The sequence below is a fragment of the Cylas formicarius genome, unplaced genomic scaffold, assembly GCF_029955315.1.
Source record: "Cylas formicarius isolate icCylForm1 unplaced genomic scaffold, icCylForm1.1 PGA_scaffold_10__41_contigs__length_53128322, whole genome shotgun sequence".
Classification (NCBI taxonomy): Eukaryota; Metazoa; Arthropoda; class Insecta; order Coleoptera; family Brentidae; genus Cylas; species Cylas formicarius.
The window spans coordinates 23374306-23395661 of NW_026844214.1; the positions used below are offsets into that span (position 1 = coordinate 23374306).

Below are 21356 nucleotides of genomic sequence, written 5' to 3' on the forward strand. Positions count from 1 at the left end.
GGTGCGAAGAATCCCCCGGTTCCAACTGGATAAGATAACGAAAATAGCGACCTGGAATGTTAGAACATTATTTGCAGCTGGAAGGCTCGATAATTTGATTCAAGAAATGGACAGAATGAAAATAGAGATCCTTGGAGTATGTGAGGTCCGATGGTCTGGAAGTGGAATGGTCAAATCAGGAGGAAAAGTCTTCTACTACTCTGGTGACAATGCTAATCGTAATCAACACGGTGTTGGTATCTTGATGAACGAGAATATGCAGAAATCTATGAAGTGCTTTGTCCCAATCTCCGAGAGAGTGGCTCTCGTCCAGATACTTGGCAAGCCTCTAAACATCAATATTATCCAGGTTTACGCTCCGACAGCAGACAAACCTGAACAAGAAGTCGAAGACTTCTATAACCAAATAGATACGGCCTTGAAACTCACAAGGACTAATGAAATAAATATAATTCTTGGAGATTTTAATGCCAAAGTTGGAAGGGGCAGGACGGGGTCAGTGGTTGGCGACTGGGGTTTGGGTGAGAGAAACAACAGGGGAGAAGGGCTGGTTCAGTACTGCGAGGAAAACAATCTTATGATCGCAAACACATGGTTCAAACTCCCGGCAAGACGACTATACACCTGGAAATCCCCACAAGACAATAATTATCACGTTGTTCGAAATCAAATAGACTACATCATAATTAACAGAAGGTTTCGAAATTACATCACCAAAATTTCTACAATGCCGGGTGCCGATATCGCATCAGACCACAACCCGGTGTGCGCCAACATTGTTCTACGTCTAGCCAAACCTAAGAGAAAGAGCCTTAGGAAGACATTCGACCTACAAAAATTAAAAGTTGAAAAAACAAGACTATCATATGAGGACCATCTTAATAAAGAACTAGAAAACGTTGTCAACACCAACGACACTGACAGGTACTGGCTCGATCTCAAGCGAGCCTTTACAACCACAAACGAAAAGTTTCTCTTGAAAGAAAAAACAACAAGTAAAAACAAGTGGATGACCGAAGATATCCTAAAACTGATGGAGGAACGAAGGCAATGTAAAACCCAGAACGATTACAACAGATATGTAGCTCTTCAAAGACGAATACGAAATGAGATCAGAGCGGCAAAAGAGAAATGGCTACATGAAAGATGCCTAGAGGCCGAAGGCCTTTGCAGGCTTGGGGATAGTTTTCACCTTCATAAAAAAATAAAAGAAATAGCGGGGTTATACAACAACAGACCGCTTAGCCTCATTAAAAACCAACACAATGAAATAGTGACAGAACCTGAGGAATTGCTGCAGGTATGGAAAGAATACACAATTCGTCTTTTCAACGACGATAGACCAGATAATCCCCCAATAGAGATATCTACTCTCTCAGGACCGAGCATACTGAGGAGCGAAGTCACACATGCCATCAAGCTGATGAAAAATAACAAAGCTCCGGGCCCCGACGATATGTTCTCAGACACGCTTCATTTAGTCAGCGAACAAAACTTGGAAAAGATCGTGACACTTTTTAATAACATCTATGATTCCGGACACTTCCCAGCGGATTGGCTCCGCTCTACGTTCGTTGCAATGCCAAAGGTGAACAGCGCAACATCATGTAAGGATTATCGTCTCATTAGTTTAATGAGCCATTTTCTAAAACCTTTTCTCCGAATACTTCACACAAGGCTCTATCGGAAATGTGAGGAAGTGAGTGGGGCTAGTCAGTTCGGATTCAAGAGCGGGTTTGGAACTAGAGAAGCCATATTCAATCTTCAGACGTTGGTCCATAATTGCCAGGATCAAAGAAAGGATGTCTTTATGTGCTTCATCGATTACGAGAAAGCGTTCGACAACGTTAAACACGACCTTCTGATGACATACCTTGGAGAACTGGGACTAGATGGAAAAGATATAAGGTTGATCGGTAATCTGTACTGGCACCAGAGAGCGGAGGTTCGAGTGAGCAACGCTGGAACAACCGAAGATTTCGAAATCAAAAAGGGCGTTCGTCAAGGATGCATCCTGTCCCCCATGCTATTCAACCTATACGTAGAAAAGGCATTCTCCGAGTCCATCTCGGGTAGTCCTCTTGGTATCAAGATAAACGGAATCCCCATCAACAATATCCGGTTCGCAGACGACACCGTGATATTGGCAGACAATGCACAGGATCTCCAGAGTCTGCTAACGCAGGTCAATGAAGAAAGCACAATATTAGGCTTAAAAATTAACATCAGAAAAACCAAGGTTATGATCGTTAGTAGGAGCGATATTCCTAATGCGCGAATACATATCAATGAAGAAAACATCGAACAGGTCACACAATTTAAATACCTGGGATGCATGATCAATAAAGGATGGGACCCGGATCAAGAGATAGGATGTAGGATCGAGCAGGCTAGGACAACCTTTTTGAGGCTCGGAAAATTCATTACAGACAAGAACTTGAACTTTGGCCTCAGATATAGAATGGTGAAATGCTATGTCTGGTCCGTCCTCCTATATGGTGTCGAGGCATGGACACTGAGGGCACAAACCATCAACAAAATTGAGGCTTTCGAAATGTGGATTCTACGACGTATGTTAAGGGTGTTTTGGGTCGATTACGTGAGGAATGAGGATATCCTAAGAAGAGCCGGCCTGGCAGAGCGAGAACTATTCGAGAACATCAAGAAAAGGAAAACAGGCTATCTCGGACATATAATCCGAGGAGAGCGATACCACTTTCAGCGTCTCATTCTTCAAGGTAAAATTGAAGGAGGAAAAAGGGGAATAGGCAGAAGAAAGTTATCGTGGCTAAGAAATATCCGACAATGGACAGGGATAAGTGACTTCCAAACGCTACAGAATGCTGCAATTAACAGAACCATCTGATAAGAAGGCGATGAACGCCCACGCAGAAATCTGCTTGGCACCTGAAGAAGAAGAATGTGTTTGTTGTTTCTTTTTATAAAATGTTAAATGTTTAAGTTATATATTAAATCTTAGCTGACAATAAATAGCTATTTAATATTTTGGTTAACTTTATAGACAGCTAATAATAATCCTTAGTATTCTGATTTTGTATACTTTTTCCTACCTTATTTTTTACCATCCTGATCAATTTTGTGCATATTCAAAAGATGATACAAGAAATAATTTCCAATGTCCATCAAAATATCTGTTACAGTGTACAGCTTAATGGCACTGACCGAATGCGTACCTTGTAGGCGATAAAGCTCTATTGCACATTATTTACAAAACTTCTGGATTCCTCCTGCGTTAGTTTTTGCTAAGTCCAACTTGCTAACGTTTTGCCAATCATCCTGTTTTTCTTCTTCAGAGCTGAACTGAACCGGGCTCGCGTTTTACTGATCGTTAGTTTGGTTAGACTGTTTCATGTTTTTTGAGTCTATTTGATATTTTTTGTTCGGTCTCTCCAATTTATTCTTTGCCGCATATACACGGAATGCTGTAAGGTCCTGGCATCTCAAATGGAATTTTGTCTTTAACGTATTGAAGATGTTGAAAAACTTTCGGATAATGGGGAATGACCGACTTTTGTTCAAAAATGAAATGCTTACATAGAAGTAAGAATAATATGAAAATAGATAAATTGTAATAATTTTTTTTTCATTTGTAAATTTTAGTCATCATATTCCGAGTATGAGATGCACTGTAGTTGTTGGAGTTCAGCAAAATAAGAAAAGGCTCTCCAGCATGTTATCAGCTTCCTACATTCTTTATTCTATTTCCATCGAAGTTTTCGAAGAACCTAGATACTCAACTTTACACAGTCTTTATTCCCTCTTGCAAGAGGGTTTCAACATCTCCCATTTTAAAAGTGGTGTTATACCGTGCTATAAACCTCCTGTGCCTACCTTCATAAGAGTTCTATGGGATTTAATTTACATTTAAATTAATGCGATTTCGTCGACTTAGCTATTTTTTCAGATTTTCTTGAGTAGTAACTGGCATTCTCCGTGACTGTAGTAGAGCCAGGAGGAATAAGATCTAAGAATATCTTGCTGGTAGTCTTTTCCCGAGAGTGTTTTTAAATTTTTAAATTTGGAGTTCTCTTCACTGTATTTTGCCCGTAATGCTGTCACCTTTTGATAGCATTGTCTGTGATAACCTAAATTACCCATAGATTCTTCGGTTAAAACAACATCACCATACTTAAATCCACGTTATTTTCGAAATAGTATTTTTAAATAACAATTTCTAAAAACATTGTCAAAATCAATAATTTGTGATGTTTCACCACATAAAACACTTCTTCATTTTTGTCTATTGAAAATTATCAAAACAATAATACACTAATAAATAATAGACGGAGTAGACCACGTTGCTAAACAAAACCGTATTTGTAAATATATATAGGTATATACTATATACATTGTAAACGCGGTAAGGCTCCAAAATAATTTTAAGTGGGGGAATATATTTATCTTTGTCTTATACACAGAGAACTGAACACACACCTTTCTTTTTCTGGGAAGAGTCTTATGCGCAGCTGTTATTGTACATCCTTCTCTGCCGTGCAAGAAAAAAGATATAGCGCTCGCAGTCACACTTTATTTTTACATGAAATTATTGAAACTTTAGATCGTGTCAATCATTAGCTTTGACACGATTTAGAAAGTCAATCATATATCGTTGGATTCGTAATAAAATTCTGTATATTTACATATTTATTTTTAAAGAAAAAGAATGAGGGTAAATCACTACATCCGATTACCTGTTTACACCTGGTTGACACGTATTGTTGCCTAAAAAAAGTTTTTCTTTGATTGAGACTAAATTTAAAAAGAAAAATACTGACGGTAACTAAGAAAAAAAAAGAAATTAATTAATTTTTAATTAAAAATAGTCTTGCTCTACTAACACCGAGCTCTCGTGCGGGAAGCGTCACTTTACCACGTCAATTTCATTTCCCATGGGACCGAGCCATTTCGAACATTTCCGTGATTTTACGCCACGGGTTTGCGAGCAATCGGATGTAGTCGGAGATTTTATAACATGGTTTGAATTTTGACGTTTGTCAATTCTAACGGTCATGTCAATGAATGTATTCGTGTTGTTTTGCAGAAATGTACCCGAAAACTAATACACAGAAAAATGTTATGCACTATATTAGACAATTTAAATACTACGTGCTATAAGCTACACTTAAAATCTAGTGGACTAGTAGGTAAGTAAAGTGACATTTATAATTTAAGTTTCCCGAAGGAATTTTACATACCATTCGCATGAACTTTAGTGGTTTTTACAGTTTTTATATTAATATCTTGCCAAAACCAATTGTAGCATTTTCAATTATCCATCCAAACAAAACAAAATTAAAGGTTACGACCTGCTTTTCCTTGCTTATACGATCTTAAAAATTTAATCCTTGGACGATTTTTCTTCCAATTACAGTCTTTTTCTTTAAATAATCTATTTAGTGATCAAATGTAAACGCTCCGTTCGTGCCTTTTACCGCACTTGTACGTAATTATATAAATATAACTCTCCAGCCTATCTATGCTTTATAGATTTAACAAAGACCTTTGATAGAGTCCAAGTAAAAGACATTATCACCATCCTGGAAAGCAGTAATGTCTCGAAAGAACTCACAGAACTTATCAAGGACTTAAACACAAACACAACAACCCAAATAAGAACAAACTTTACCTTAACGCAGCATCTCCGAACTACAACTGGTATTCGCCAGGGCGACAGTCTCACCCCTCTGCTATTCAACACAATCATGGACCAATTAATAAAAACCGTTAAGAATACTGGATTAGGATATCGAATGGGAATACATAAAGTAAACATATTATGCAATGCCGATGACGCAGTACTTATTGCAAAGTCAGAGGACGACCTCCAAAGAATGCTACAAGCTTTTAACAGACAGGCAGAAAAACTTAACATGCAAATTTCCACAAATAAGACCAAATGCATGACCATTGCAAAGGAGCCTCTACAGTGCAAATTGCTAATAAAAAACAAAACTATTGATCAGATAATGTCACTCGAATACCTGGGATGCAAAATTACAAGCTCTGGATTCCTGGAAGAAGAAGTAAGGAAACAAGCCAATAAAGCCGCCGCAATATCAGGACATCTTAAATATCCCATGTGGAAAAACAAACATTTGAGTGCAGAATGTGAGTCAAGAATATACAAAACCTGCGTACAACCAGTGATGACATATAGTGCGGAAACCAGAGCTGAAACATCAGTAACAAAAAGAATCCTACAAACTACTGAAATGAAGACCTTAAGAATGATAACCGGATACACATTGAGGGACAGACAGCGAAATGTAGACATAAGAGAAAAGTGCCAAACAAATGGCGTTGTCAGATAGATAAGGCAGAGAAGAAGAGAATGGAACCAGCATGTTAGTAGAATGGGCCCCGACAGAATGGCCATAATAATTCCCAACAACGTACCCCATGGCAGAAGACGTACTGGACTACCACCTAAACGTTGGCGAGATAGTTGGCAGTCAACCTCGCAAGAGTTGCTTAGACGAGGAGGAAACCGGAACTAAACAGGCGACACGCCTTCTAAAAGAGGAAGAAGAAGAGTACGTAATTATACACCGATCTATCATGCGGGAAGCATCACTTTACAACGTGAGTTTCTTGTCCCACGGATCCGAACCACTTCATGAATGTGAATGTCAGTGAATGTATTCGTGTTGTCTTGCAAAAATGTATCCAATAACCAACGGTCGTAGAAAAAGTATAGTATGCAACACGTTTACTAAACTTTTTAACGCCGTTTATCACAGTTGATGCATAATTATACCACTTTTTATAGAAAATAGCATCAAAACGTCAATATACATTTCGAGCATTCAAATTCTGCTCTTCAGCTAATGCCTAAAATAACATAATTCGAGTGTCAATGGAGTAAATAGCCAAGCGGTAAACCGGAGTTCTAAAGGTTAAACTAACTTTTAATATAGACACAGCATTTCACTTTCAACAGAAACCATGGGGTGAAAGCAAATCGTTGGAAAGTGGCATGTTAAATCGCCCGAGTTAAAACTTCAAATGTTAAATGTTTGATCGAGATCTCTCCTAAATATTGACAAAATAATTGGAAAAAGTGATTATTTTTGCTGAAATCGTTATATTGTACGAAATTTTGAATGTGTTCTTACCTCTATCTAGATCTATCTCAAAATTATTTTCCTTCTGTTCTACTTTGAAACTAAAGCACACATACAAAGTTTAGTCAGGTACCCCTATCCACGGTTAAACCGCTTATAAACGGGATCTACGTTAAAACCCTCCACCGCCCCCACTTTCCGACCATAATTCTCAGAAACTCTCCAGTTTAACAAGATTCGTAGTAACGCCGCGCCACCGTGAAACAACCCAACGCACTTGTGAAATTAATGGATCTTTCGAAAGTTCACGTCCGAATTTGAAAATATTTGCCTGCCGCCATATTAAGTAGACGTATGATAAATGATAACCTTTTCCCATAATCAGGGAGCAATTTATTATAAGCTTCCCAGCCGCGTCAAATCAGCTTCCGTTCTAATTATTTTACATGCACCCATTGTGCAAGAATTCAGTCCAACAAAATAAATAAATTCACCACTATTTAAAAAAATATTTTTTTTTCGCTATTTTAGTATGAAATATGGCTTTGTGAAAGTCAGAAGTACTCATTGAGACAAGATCTATAAATATCTATCTATCTAAATTTGTGTATCACTTGGACCACGTCCTAAAAAATAATTTAAATCCAATAATCCATTATCTACAAGACGTCCTCGGATCGAGAAGTTTTATTTTGAATCAACAATCATTGGATTACAGTTCTTGTTTGTGTACTTTCTAAGTGTAATCCTAAATACTAATTGGCTCATGGTTAATCGCTGTTTCGTATTTTGGCTAGGCCCTTAAGTAATATTATCCGGCGTAGACTGGAAAGGTACAATAATAAAAAAACTGTTATTATATCTGTTACCTATTACATCTTAAAAGCTGGTGAAATTCTTTGGCCGAGATGATAAAATAAGAAAAATAAATATTAGTCTAACCAGTGGCGTGGGTTTCGGATTACGTTTAGTTTGTTGCGTGTTGACCCATTGCGTCACATTTCCAATTTCATATTTCTTCTATCAAGTTGAGATCTCTTATAAAGTCCGTTATTTACTGGGGCGGTATGTCGTTCATATTCTCAAGTTTTTAGATATCAGCCCTTAGTTTTAAGTGTCTTATCCTTCCCATTGCCGGACATCGATATTATATATACTCCGCCGTTTCCTCCATGCATATCCTAGACTCATGGTCTTCCGAAGGGCCCATTTCGTGCATGCCGTGTATGAGTTTGCAGTGTACGGTAGTTTTTTAGCTTTGCCCTGCTCATGCCTAATAGGGTATCAAATGTGCGTATGTGCGTTTCTTCGTGGAATATTAATTCCTTATCGTCCTCGAATGGACTAATCCGGTAATCGTACCCAAAATCGACTGTGGTCGTATTGGTGACCCTAGAACACTAGATGGTTTGCATACATACCACAGTGTCCAGGTATCCACGTCAAAATTACCTTATTTTGTAACATGAATAGACCTCCTCAGCATCAATGTGATTTCAAGTCCAAAAAGAAAACGGCTATCATTCATGGTATGTGTGATCCTATTGCGATTGTTTACATTGCAATCAGCTGGGGTTTTCTGACACTATCCCAAGAAAAAATTAATTTGCTAGAGTAATAGTTAACGCTAAGATATCACTTCGATATTAAAGTAAGGGCCTAACAATCCGGTAAAAACAGCATCTGATTATCTTTATCCTAACCTAAAATATGAATATTAAGCAACAAATGCGGTAAACGGCATTTGACTGACGAGTTTATTTGATATGAGCGAAGCGAGTGTTTAATAAACGACCGTTAGTTTTTGTGTACATTTTCGCAAAACAACACGAATACATTCACTGACACTGACATGACCGTCAGAATCGACAAACGTCAAAATTCAAGGCGTGGGAAATATCTCCGAAAACCTCCGATTGCTCGCAAACTCGTGCGGTGAAATCCCGGAAATGTTCGAAGTGGCTCGGATTCATGGGAAACGAAACTGACGTGGTAAAGAACATAAAGAACTTATTCAGAATTTACCAAATATAAAGCTAATTTTTTATTTGGGATACCAAAATTATATTTGAAATCCAAATTAAATGTTATTATTTATCTTTTAGACTTTCTCTTACAATTCCTTCGAAAGGTACCAAATTACATACCAGTGTAGCTTACATTACTTGAATTACATTAATGTGTCATTAATCAATTGTTGACGATTAATTAGCCAAGTAACTAATCAAAACCGTTGACGTATTTAAGTAGTAAAAATAATTAAAAATCAATTTTGACAGAAATAATTTATTTCTAATAACAAGATTTCCATGAATTATATTACCTCACCAACCGCTTTCATGTCGTTATTTGATGCTTGTCAAAGTCTTCTGATTGCCTACCGTTTTAACTACTATCGGTTCCAGCGCACAGAAGAAATCGACACGTTAGGAGCTATGAGTTATACTGATCATTTCAATACATATATTACTACTTATATAATTTAATAATAATATTGGTTAGTTTTGGTTAACTTAGATTAATTATCAATTTAAAAAAATGGTGATAATAAATTAATTGAAATCGGGCAAGGGTATCAAAATATAGGAATGTCAGTTACTGAGCAATTTTCTGCGAACTATAGGTGTTGCAAAAAAGTAAAATATAAAAACAAAATTTTATTTTAATTTCAAATATCATTGAGCATTCTAAATAATAAATCAGCGTTTTAAATCCAACTTTTTTTTAAGCGTCCTTTTATTCATATTTTAAGGAAGGAGAAAGATATTGGGATCCGGCTTTCATTGTGTCGTTTTTTTTTTCGATTTCCATTTAATGAAAATCATCAAGCCATTTTAGAGTTATCGATATGTGTTTTCGAAATTTTCGGAAGATTTAAATTTGTCTCAGCGATAAAACAGTACTCATTTTGATTATGGTGAATGTTAGACATTTTTGTAAAATCAGAGCTTTAAAAATCAAGTTTGCGTGGTAGCAATATCAGAAATTCGAAAAGAATTTGCAGCATTTTGTTTTGGCCGGTATACGTAATAGTTTCATTGTGACCTTATATCCGGTATTTAATAAGGATGTAAATAGTATAACTACTTTAATACACAATTGCCATTATTTAGTTTGCCTACCAATTATACAGGGTGGTGTCAGAAAATAATCCAACATTCATAGAAATATAATCAGTATTAATTGGTTTTTATTCTACTTTGTATTCTAAAAAATAGTACAGATAATTGAAAATACAATTTTTGATTAAGAACTATATACTAATTTAGTTATATTTTACCGCAAAACCGAAATTTAATTTGGAATTTAATTTTATTAGAGAATTAACGAGTCTCTCGGGGAAAAGCTCTGTTGGCGAATAGTTGAAAGTATTTTAACGGCGTCGGCATCGAGTTGGATTCCTACAACCGTTAGTGGTGGCAAAACCGAAAGTTGCACGATTCAGGACTGCAAAGCAAGTTTTCGGTCCGCGGTCAGCGCATTTTGATTAAGTGTCAGCTATTTGAAAAACGTGAAATTGACCGTCACTAATAGTCATTTAAAGAATAAGTTTTTCGTCGATAATTATTGTGGCGTTTTCCGCCTTGCTAAATTATTTTTTTCCATACGTGATAGCCAGATTTTGTTATTTTGTCCGGGTATACAAAATAGGGAGAAAACGGCTTAGACAACAGATTTTGTTTTATTTGTTGTATGTTCTCGATTCCACTCTTGTAGCGAACCTCTGCCCATCTCTCCTCTCACGGCCCTCTAACAAAATTGCAGACTCTCCTGCGCTGTTGCCACTACACTTTTTTTTAACCTAAATAGGTAGATATTTTTATGACAGGAAGCATATATGTCCGGTTTCATAGCAATCTACGCCTTGGAGTTTCCAGATTCCATTTCTTTCGGTCTTCCCAATCTCCTAACTGTAGATTTATTCTGACCTACGGTTTTCTCTTTTTCCTTTTCTCTGTCTTTCTTCACTCATTCTCTCTACGTGGCCATACTATATAATTTGTAAGTGGTCTGTAATTATAGTCTTGTCTTCTTTAGGTCCATGATTGTCGTTATCCCCTGGTTGGTTACTCGATTCATCTTTGATTTACCGTCCACAATGCGCCAGAACTCATTTCTAAAGTTCACATACTATATTTATATTGCTTTTCTCACTAATTCATAAAAAGCATGATTGACCTGCTCTGAAGTCTGCTTGCTGTTTCTAACTCGACTAATTGAGGTCTAAACTGATGAGTTTTGGTGAACAGGTGATATACAGCCTTGTTTCTAAGTAACTCACGCCTTTATTATTCATTATTCTCGGGAAAATCTTTGGGAGCGAGAATGAGCTTCTGTGTGTCCTTTTATGGGCTTCGTTATTATATTTTTGGAAATATCTATCTGGTGACCTGCTATGTTATATCATCCGGTTGAATTAGTGACATATATCTCTCAATTTTTATCTCGGTTGTTGGATGTAGATTGACTTTATTGGAGGTGGAGGTGGAATATCTATCTGGTGACCTGGTATGTTATATCATCAGGTTGAGTAAGAGAGATAGACCTCTCAATTTCTCTCGGTTGTTGGCCTTAGATTGACTTGATTGGAGGTGTGCCCACCAGGGGTTATAAATTCGACCCTCTTTCTTTTGTCCCTAGTTAATTTGAAGAGAAGATATAATTTAACATAAATTTAACATCATCTGTATAATTTTAGTCCTTTTGCAAAATAAAGTGATTTTTAGCTAGAATTCTTAAAATCGAAGTTCTACTCGAGCCTTTTGTCAACCAAATCATCATCATCATCTGCACAGAAAATGAATCGTATATAGAGGAATGGACGAAATACGGCTACTGGTGTAGCGTCCATAATTATTATCCAATGTTATTAAAAGTGAAACAACTCACATTAAATATAAGAATTTATACCAAAAATTCTTTTTTACTGGTTTGAGAGGAGCGATAGTTATCCTCTTATTTTATGGAGATTCAATTTTTATATATAAAAAATGCAGAATTTCGCTTTAACAGTGGTGGCCTACTAAAAAGTTTTGAACGCGACTTAGGAAAATTGAAAATGTTGTCATTATTCCATGAAAATAACGTGATACCAGATATCGCTATGGAAAATCCTTTTTATTTTGCGCGAGTAATCGAATTCGAAATTAAAAAGGTTATTAATATTATTAAAACCTAGCTAGCTTAGCTAGCAGTATAGTTGTTAAAACTTAAAAGTCTGCGGAACCTTCTTATCTATTTACCAAATTGATAAAAAAAATTTATACGCGACACCGAGAGTTGTAACACATTCCTAAGCACAATATAGACTTTTTGTACTTGTGTACTGTTGTGCTACTGTTAAAGCATGTTTAGCTAACTCTTTTAAGAATAATCTAAAAAAAATACCTTTAATGAGAAGAAAGTCAATTTCTTGATAAAATATGTCGATATATGTGAAACCTATTTTGCTCTGGGAATTGATTGAAGTTCTTAATTATAATATATTTTTTTTAATTGTTGCTAAGCTCAATCTTACCACCAAGTGTCTTTATTTACTGCTTGATTTATCCCGAAAATTGCCAGTAATATAAGATTATAAGTGTGGTAAGCGGCATTTGTGTGTTTAATAAACGAGTGACTTAAACGGTTTACCAAACGGGTTGCATACTATACTTTTTCTACGACCGTTAGTTTTTGGGTACATTATTGCAAAATAACACGAATAAATTGATTGGCATCACCGTCACAATTGACGAACGTCAAAATTCAACCCGTGCGGTAAAATCCCGGTAATGTCCAAAGTAGCTCGGATCCGTGGGACCAGAAACTCACGTGGTAAGTCCCGCACGCTAGATCGGTCTGTAATTAGGCATTTTACACACGGGAGTAGAAAAAAGAACATAACTTAAAGAACTTATTCAGAATTTACCAAATATAAGGTAATTTTTTATTTGGGATACCAAAATTATATTTGAAACCTAAATATTATTATTTATCTTTTTGAGTTTTTCTTACAATTCCTTCGAAAGGTACCAAATTACACACCAGTGTAGCTAACATTACTTGAATTACATTAATGTGTCATTAATCAATTGTTGACGATTAATTATCCAAGTAACTAATCAAAACCGTTGACGTATTTAAGTAGTAAAAATAATTAAAAATCAATTTTGACAGAAATAATTTATTTCTAATTATCAAGATTTCCATGAATTATATTACCTCACCAACCGCTTTCATGTCGTTATTTGATGCTTGTCAAAGTCTTCTGATTGCCTACCGTTTTAACTACTATCGGTTCCAGCGCACAGAAGAAATCGACACGTTAGGAGCTATGAGTTATACTGATCATTTCAATACATATATTACTACGGGAGCACTGCGGGCGCCACCGAATCTCAATTTTAAATTGTGCTATTATGTCTAAACTATCCAAAATCTCAACTCTGATGACATCACAACAAATAGGATTGTAGGGTATGAGCTTATGTGTTCTCACCGTGTTTTACACTACGGTACATTTTAGTACTTTTACATTTTCCATCTGTCCACAAGTTTATTTCTTGAGGTATTATTTACTTGATTAGATTTTGTTTTTATTATCCTTCTCTTTCTTTCTCTTTTTATATGAGAATCCTATTTTTGGTTGAACTGAACTGTCCTATATAATTGGTAATAACAAGATAGTCACAATATATATATATATATATATATATATATATATATATATATATATATATATATATATATATATATATATATATATATATATATATATATATATATATATATATATATATATATATATATATATATATATATATATATATATATATATATATATATATATATATATATATATATATATATATATATATATAGTTTTCAGAAGCATCTAAAAAGCGCAAATTGTAAATTATAAATGTATAAGGTGTTTTATTAACATATTCAAAAGTAAATGAAAATTTAAAAAGAATTAGATATTATAAGAACTGACTACTTAACTGGACTCTACGTAAAATATCCCTATAGGAATCGATTTCCAAACGATGGTGTGATACAAAAAATCAAACATGTTTTTTGATAGATATTTTTATTAAGATTTCACTGACGGGCATTTATTTTACCGTTTTTGAATTAAAGAACAATTTGTATTTTTTTCCCATTAAATATATATCTTTCTTCAATATTTTATAATTTCATATGATAAAACCACTTTTGGCCACAGTGACACTTGGCGTACGCCAAGCTGCCCTATTAACAGAAAGCGTGATAATTTAGCCGTGATGGTGTCCGACTTTCAATAATCCGTGAAGGGGATGTGGATTTTAGATTCTTTGTATCCGTTCAATGCCTTATCGCCACCTTACACTATGTGTATGCTCTAATAACCTATTTTTAGAAACATTTTGAATAAACCTAAGGTAATTAATTACTACACCATGACGACTTTCTAAAGAATGTTGCTAGACTAATTTTTATTTTTTTGTCTGCTGGCGTAGTTTAAATGGACTATATGTTTCTAAAAACGAAAACTATTGCAAGTTTTCGTTGCCCTACTTGCTTTAGATCGTACTCTCCTGTAACAAGTCAATTCTATCTTTAAGATTATCCAGTGGGAATAAATAAGAACTAAAAGTTCAGATTTTCACGAAATTAAATATTATGACATGTCAGTTGTTTCGACAGCACCGTGTCTTTATCAAATGTAATATTTAAAAACTACCTGACACTATATATATCGAAAAATGACCATAAACCTTAATTCATGTTGTTGCAAGAATTTAAGTTCAATAAAGGAGAGGTATTTAAATCTATTTGATCGTTAAGCAATACATTTGAATGTCTCATTTTGTTAATCTCTATGGCTTCCAATAAATTTAATTTTCTACTTTTTGTGGCTGTGTAATATATAAAAATTGCCGTCAAAAATGTGTTTTTCTGCGTTTAAGTGTGTAGTCTAATTTGAATCTAGACTATTGTTTTTAAACGCTCTTATATGTTCGTTAATGCGTTTCTTGAAGGATCTACCTGTTTGTCCAATATAGATTTTAGGACAAGATCCACATTTCAACCTGTAGACGCCTGATTTTTGGGATTTTGGACATTTCGACTTATTGTTTTTTAAATATTTTCCTATTGTGTTGTTAGTTCTGGCAGCTATTTTTAAACCACATTTTGACAAATGTTTTGAAACTTTTTCGCTAGGTTCTCCTATGTATGTAATTGTTAGAGAAATTTTCTTTGATTCATATTAGTGATATAAGATATATGAGATTATAAATCTTCCTAAAATAGTCCCTACTTGAGGGAGCACGATTACATATCTTATATTAAAGACACATTGGAAAGCTTAAACTGATTTCCGATTTAAAGAATAAAATATTTTCCTAGGAAAGCAATACAAAGTCTTATGGAGATAATTGATATTTAATGGATGTTTTCCCAGTTTGCTATTGGTTGATTTGTGGGGGTTGGTGAAATCGGAGTACGCTGTCAGTTATATGAAACAGTACTTTCTTAGCCGTCGAGGCTTTGCAATTATCTCTATTGCGTCTTGTGTTGCAGGACTCAGTGTGCCATTTTTATTGAGGTACCATATACGAAGACGTTCAGATCGTGGTCGATAACGTAATAATCGTTAATGATGAACATCTGTCAAAGTGAAATGGATGCTGCCAGAATTATAATTTTAAATGTGTTTCTGTTTCTGAAATCGACATCTGGGCAAAGTGGAGCCATAAAATTAACTTCCGAGACACAGTACATGACAAAGTTGTGAATGCTGTCCAAGAAAGAAAAACGCGGAAAGATCGTGGGGTTCCAAAATGTCTACTTGATATGCACCATAACATAGTGACATCAGAAGAATGTTGTTTTAACAATGAAAACTATACATGAAGAGTAGCGTAGTGATTTAATCATTGACTGTTGTTAAGAGACTTTGGGTGCGTTGGTACGAAGAATTGGTTTTTATTACAAAACCATCAATAAGAGAGAAGTTTTGATGGAATCAAGATGAATTTCGGAGTAAAGGACAAGATATTTGACAGAAATCCAAGAAATTCGTGCTTAAAACATCCCCATCATATATATAGATGGGAACTGGTTTAATAGCCACGATACCGTCAAGAAAGGATTGACTGATGGTAACAGCAGGAAATGGTTGTTGGATGTGCCAGTTTGGCGGAGCAAACGAATTATGATACTACATGCGGTCTCTGGAGCTGGTTGGGTTAATAATGCTTTGTTGCCTTTTTGCAATAGGTGTCATCTTTGAAAAATGGTTTTCTGAAAAATTGTTTCCCAATGTTCCACCGAATAGTGTTGTCGTGTTGGACAACGCCAGCTACCATTCCGCACAAGCGAAAAAATACCGGTCATTCAAAATTTTTTGCTTGTATTTTGAAAATTTCTCCACAAAGAAGCAGTTATTGGAAGTTTTTAAGACAGAAACGTTTGATAAGAAGTATCATGTGGACAAGTTGGCCCTGGTCTGGCCCCTTCCACAATATCACTTCAATTTTAATACGATAGAACTGATATGGGAACAGCTGAAACCCAGTTTAAGAAGAAACAACACGTCGCCGAAATTTAGTACTGAGGCAATAGAATTAATTAGAAGTGAAGTAGAAAAAAATATCTGCTTCTAGGTGGAAAAAATTCGTAGAACTAATCATCTAAGAAGAAAATGTCGACTAGTGCCAGAATTAATTATTACTGTGGGGGACGAATTTAGTGACGATAGAGATTATTTTGATATTCATTGTTTTATAGTTAAATTTATTCCTTCATTTACATTTATAATAAACATTTTAGAGTAAGAATGGATTTTTCACTACATGGACTAATAATAATTGAGGAATCTCACCGATGAAACTCTACACAAATCCGTCAGCTTTCAGCATTTGTATGCACGAAGTACCGAAGCACGGTTCTGGAACATCATTGTTGATTGCGGGTTACAAAGAGAGACCCAAGCGAGGTAGGCCTGCGGTTAGTCGTAAAAACGGTATATCGTCGGGCGAACTCTAACTACTACATCTCATAATTATAGTCAATGGTCGAGAATCTACTATTTAAAGCATCGAAAGCATCTACTAAGGACTAATGTTATCAGAAATCACAATCAGTTGACTTTAAAAGTCTAGAGAAAAATTGAACACGAATATAATATCTAATTCAGTTGGTTGCCATCATCACAAGTGACAAAAGCGAAGAAAGTGTTTAAAAAACGAGTGAGTTTAGTTTAAGTTTATTAACTTTTTCTACGACCATTAGTTTTTGGGTGCCGAGAGTGCTGTGTGATTTAACCGTTAGAATTGATAAATTTCAAGCTACCATTGATAAGATTTACCGAAAATCCCATGGCTTCCAAATCTGTGACTGTTAAGTATCGGAAATGTCAGAATAAGGAAGTTGACATCTTAAAGTTACACTTTCCGCAAGTTTGGACAATTCATAATATAGTATTTTGGAGTACGCGTAGAAAAAATCATTTAAAAATCCTACTGGGTAATCCCAAATATAAAATTGACTTGTTACTTTCGAAAATCGATGAAATTGAATTTTTCGAAAGTATCTGCGCTCGTATAAAAAATTTATATCTCGGTAACGGTAGCTCCTATGGGATCGCCGTTGGTACAGAAATGATCACAGTCGAAAAAATTTTTTTTTTCTGTTTGTCCGTTCTCCGTTCTCGTCTTTTGGTTTTTCTTGAATAAATTTTGAACCGTTGGACCCACAATATTGAAATTTGCCTCCTTTTTAACCCTCCACGAGGCACATAAGCTTATTAGAAATGGCCCTGATCCGACGCCGGTAACCATCTTTTTTTCGCGATTTTCGACTGTTTTTTGGACCTTGCTATGAAACACGATAAGTGTCCGAAATTTGAAGCAATCGATTTCATATTTGGCACATGTATGCAGCTTTGCTCCGTGACGGAACCGATTGAAAATTAGGGGGATGGGGAGTCGGGAAGTATTCTAAAAAAATAAAAAATCGCGCGTGTAAGGGTCTACAAAAAACATCATTTTTCAAAAACTATTTACGAGACCAAAAAAATTCTTGAACCAGAGAAACAGAAGATACGGCTCTATAAACTTTTATTTGTGACAATTTTTCAAAAATATACAAGATGCGCCGCAAATTCAAAAAACTGAGAAATGGGTCCCTTATTATTGAAAATTGGTTATAACTGAAAGACTATGATTCAGATCTCAATTTCTTTAATATTGCGATATAGCCCACATAGATAGCAAAAACTTTTGTATTTAAGGTTTTCACCTATTGTACAGGGTGTTCCTGATATTCCATGCTAAATGAAAATTTTGTGTTAAGTTTCCTAAATTTGCAGAGATCAACTTCAAATTTAGCAAAGAAGTAAAAGTCCGTGTCCACATTTAAACTGTAGAAATTGAGGCAATTAAATATTACCGAGTATTTTTGAAATATATTTCTTTTTTTTTTTTTGGTAATTTTGGCTTCCAGAAAAATATGTTTTCCTCCATAATCGTTCACCCGATTGGCAAAATTCTTTAACCGACAGACGCAGAAGATCCAGTACAGAGTTTTCAAATTATAGGCAAAAATCTATAAGACCTAGAAAAAATCGTAAAAAATATGGCTAATTATTTCAAACGGTGTCATAGGCCTCATCAAGAACTACAATTTTTGTATTTCGGGTTTTAGTCTATCTTGAACGCTGCTCGGGATATTTGAAAAAATCTATATTAAAATCGCTATTTCGGGGACTGTCAAGATTATTACGGCGCACTGCATGGTTTCAGAAAAATTTTATTTTCTCGAAAACCATTTACTATTTTCAAAAAATTCTTGAACCAGGACGCGTGGAAAATCCAGGGCTATAACTTCTACTTCGAACAATGATTGCATCATATACAGAGTGTGTCGTTCATGGGCAAAAAATCTAAAATATCCTAAAAATTTCCGTTTTTGTGGCTAAATTATTGGCGATAAATGAAAAACCGTTAAAGATGGAATAATTTTATTTGAACAGTATCGAAAAGCGTGTCGTAAGAGAGTTTCAGGTTTCGTCAATTATACGGGACGCGAGATATTTGAAAAAATATCGTTCGACAACGCTATTATTTGTGCACATTTTAATATTTACCGATGTTTGCTGTAACTTTGAAGTTCGACGAGATATGATGCATGCACAATTAAATTACATCAATTTTCCGAAAGTTCCATATTGGTCCGCAGGAGCACGATAGAAAAACAATGCGTCCCTTTACCACACGAAACCGCGAAGCTCTTTAAGCCTTTTTTAATAAAAAACTGCTTCGCGCTACGCGCTACGAATTTGCCCCGCCTAGTGACGATTTTTCGAAGGCAATCTTATTGAATCTAGACAGTGTGTCTTGAAGTATATATAGCCCATTTGAGACAGCGGATGAGTGCAACACCCTTGAGAATGTCAGCATGGTGTAGAAATAATAGCTTATTGGGCGCTTAAGAGACAGAGCGTGATAATCAAGCAAAGAACCAAAATAAGTAGTATTGTTTGCCCTAATATACCAATGAAATAAAAGATGTTTTTTCACGCCATTGGAATTCTACATTAGCCATTTTTACCTTATCACAAGAGACTATCGAAATAATCAAAAATGCATATCTGGAAATCATCCTGTTAATCTTGGTGAAAATAACCAAGTATGAGTTTCTTAATCGTTCTCTTAATGATTCTCAATAACGAACTTTTGGATGCACTATACAGTGTTCTCAGTATATCTTCATGATATAAGCATAAGCAATGGTCCACCTTTATTAAATATCAATTTAGAATTAAACAATATAGCTAAACGTATTAGAGTTGTTAATGATTTAGGAGTTATTCTGGAATCTAAACTATTGCTCGGGTCCATTATAGAGGTTCTCATTAGGAAAGCACTTCATAATTAGGATTTATTCTGAGAACTACTGAGGGCTTTAGGAACCCAGCTTCTTTAATTACATTACACTGCAGTATGGTAAGAACTATTCCGGAACGTTCGTCAACAGTTTCGGGTCCGATGTACTTATTACATGGATCGAATAGAGAGTATTCAAACAAAATTCATTAATGCTCTTAATTCTCGTTTCAATCGACAAAAACACATTAAAGTAAAAGAAAATGTATCGCTTGCAATAACTGAAGTTCAAAAGGCAGTGTTTTGATATTTTGCTGGTTTATAATTATTTATTACCAACAAAATTTTTTATTATGTTTCACTGAGATTGCTGTTTGCATATTCATAGGCTTTGTTATTTGCCCTTAGCGTTATTTTTTAGGTTAGCACTTTATTTTATGTACCTTGTGTAAATTTGATAGATTTTATAATTATTCTTATTGTTATAAATTTATGTTGCTCTATAATTGGCAGTTTATTGAGTAACCTTGTTTGCATCAGTAAATAAATAATGACAACAAAATATTTGTTTGTAATTTTACCTCATTTCGAAATCGTGGATCTCCTCCAGCGTCAAATTATTCGCAACATCCAGTAGCTGCTTCATATTCTCTTCTTTTTGAGTCCTCAACATCGCGAGTTTTGCGGCGTCGCTGCCGCTCGTATCCTGTTGCGTCACGTTGCCGACAAACTCGCACCCGTTTCTCAGCAGGATAGTTGACGTCACGTTGGCCTGGTCTAACGACATCGACGGTTGCTGAACCACGATCGTCGCTTGGGGTGCTTTTCTACCGAAATGAACGGAATTCTCGAGGGGATTGGTCGTGACGTTGATGGGTGAATTAGCGGAAGTCTCCAACTGGGCGCCGACTTCTCTGAGGCATTTGTTGAGACAAACGCTGCCCCGTTTCTCAATCGAGATGGGAGGTGGAGTACCAAGTAATTCGAGTATGCTAGCCCGGCGACGGTCGAGCGATTCGCTGTACGTAAATAAGTATTTCTGTTTTAACTCGTCAAAAATAGAGTTTTAAAATAAGTAGTGAAAGCAATTCTTCTGGGATTCCTTTATACCAGGCATTCCAGTAAGGGCAACAAGGTACGGTATTAGGGAAACAGACGTTTCAAGAAAGTAAAAACAAACTATTAAGTAATCCGGCCAAGAGAAACTGCTGAAAATTATTTTTTTAAATTAGTTTCTGAAATGACCACTATTGAGCTAAACTGTAATATTGAATTTTAGAGCTCGATTTCCGCAATAACGTTTGCTCTATCTCTGCAAGGAAGATGGTGTGGATGGTGTTTGACGCTTATAATGAACTTCGTTAAAAATTCTTTTTCTTAGACTACCACCAGGTGGCATTCATGACAAAAAAAA

At 35.4% G+C, this 21356-nt stretch overlaps 1 protein-coding gene across 3 annotated transcripts in view; it reads right to left on the bottom strand.

The window, feature by feature from the left end:
- Positions 1–21356, bottom strand: part of LOC132695749 (uncharacterized) — a 257921-nt gene that overhangs the window by 157435 nt on the left and 79130 nt on the right. For all 3 annotated transcript variants that reach the window (XM_060660205.1, XM_060660212.1, XM_060660217.1), the window contains exon 6: positions 20524–20961. In XM_060660205.1, coding sequence (XP_060516188.1) covers positions 20524–20961 — 438 coding nt within the window. The remainder of the gene's footprint in view (positions 1–20523; positions 20962–21356) is intronic.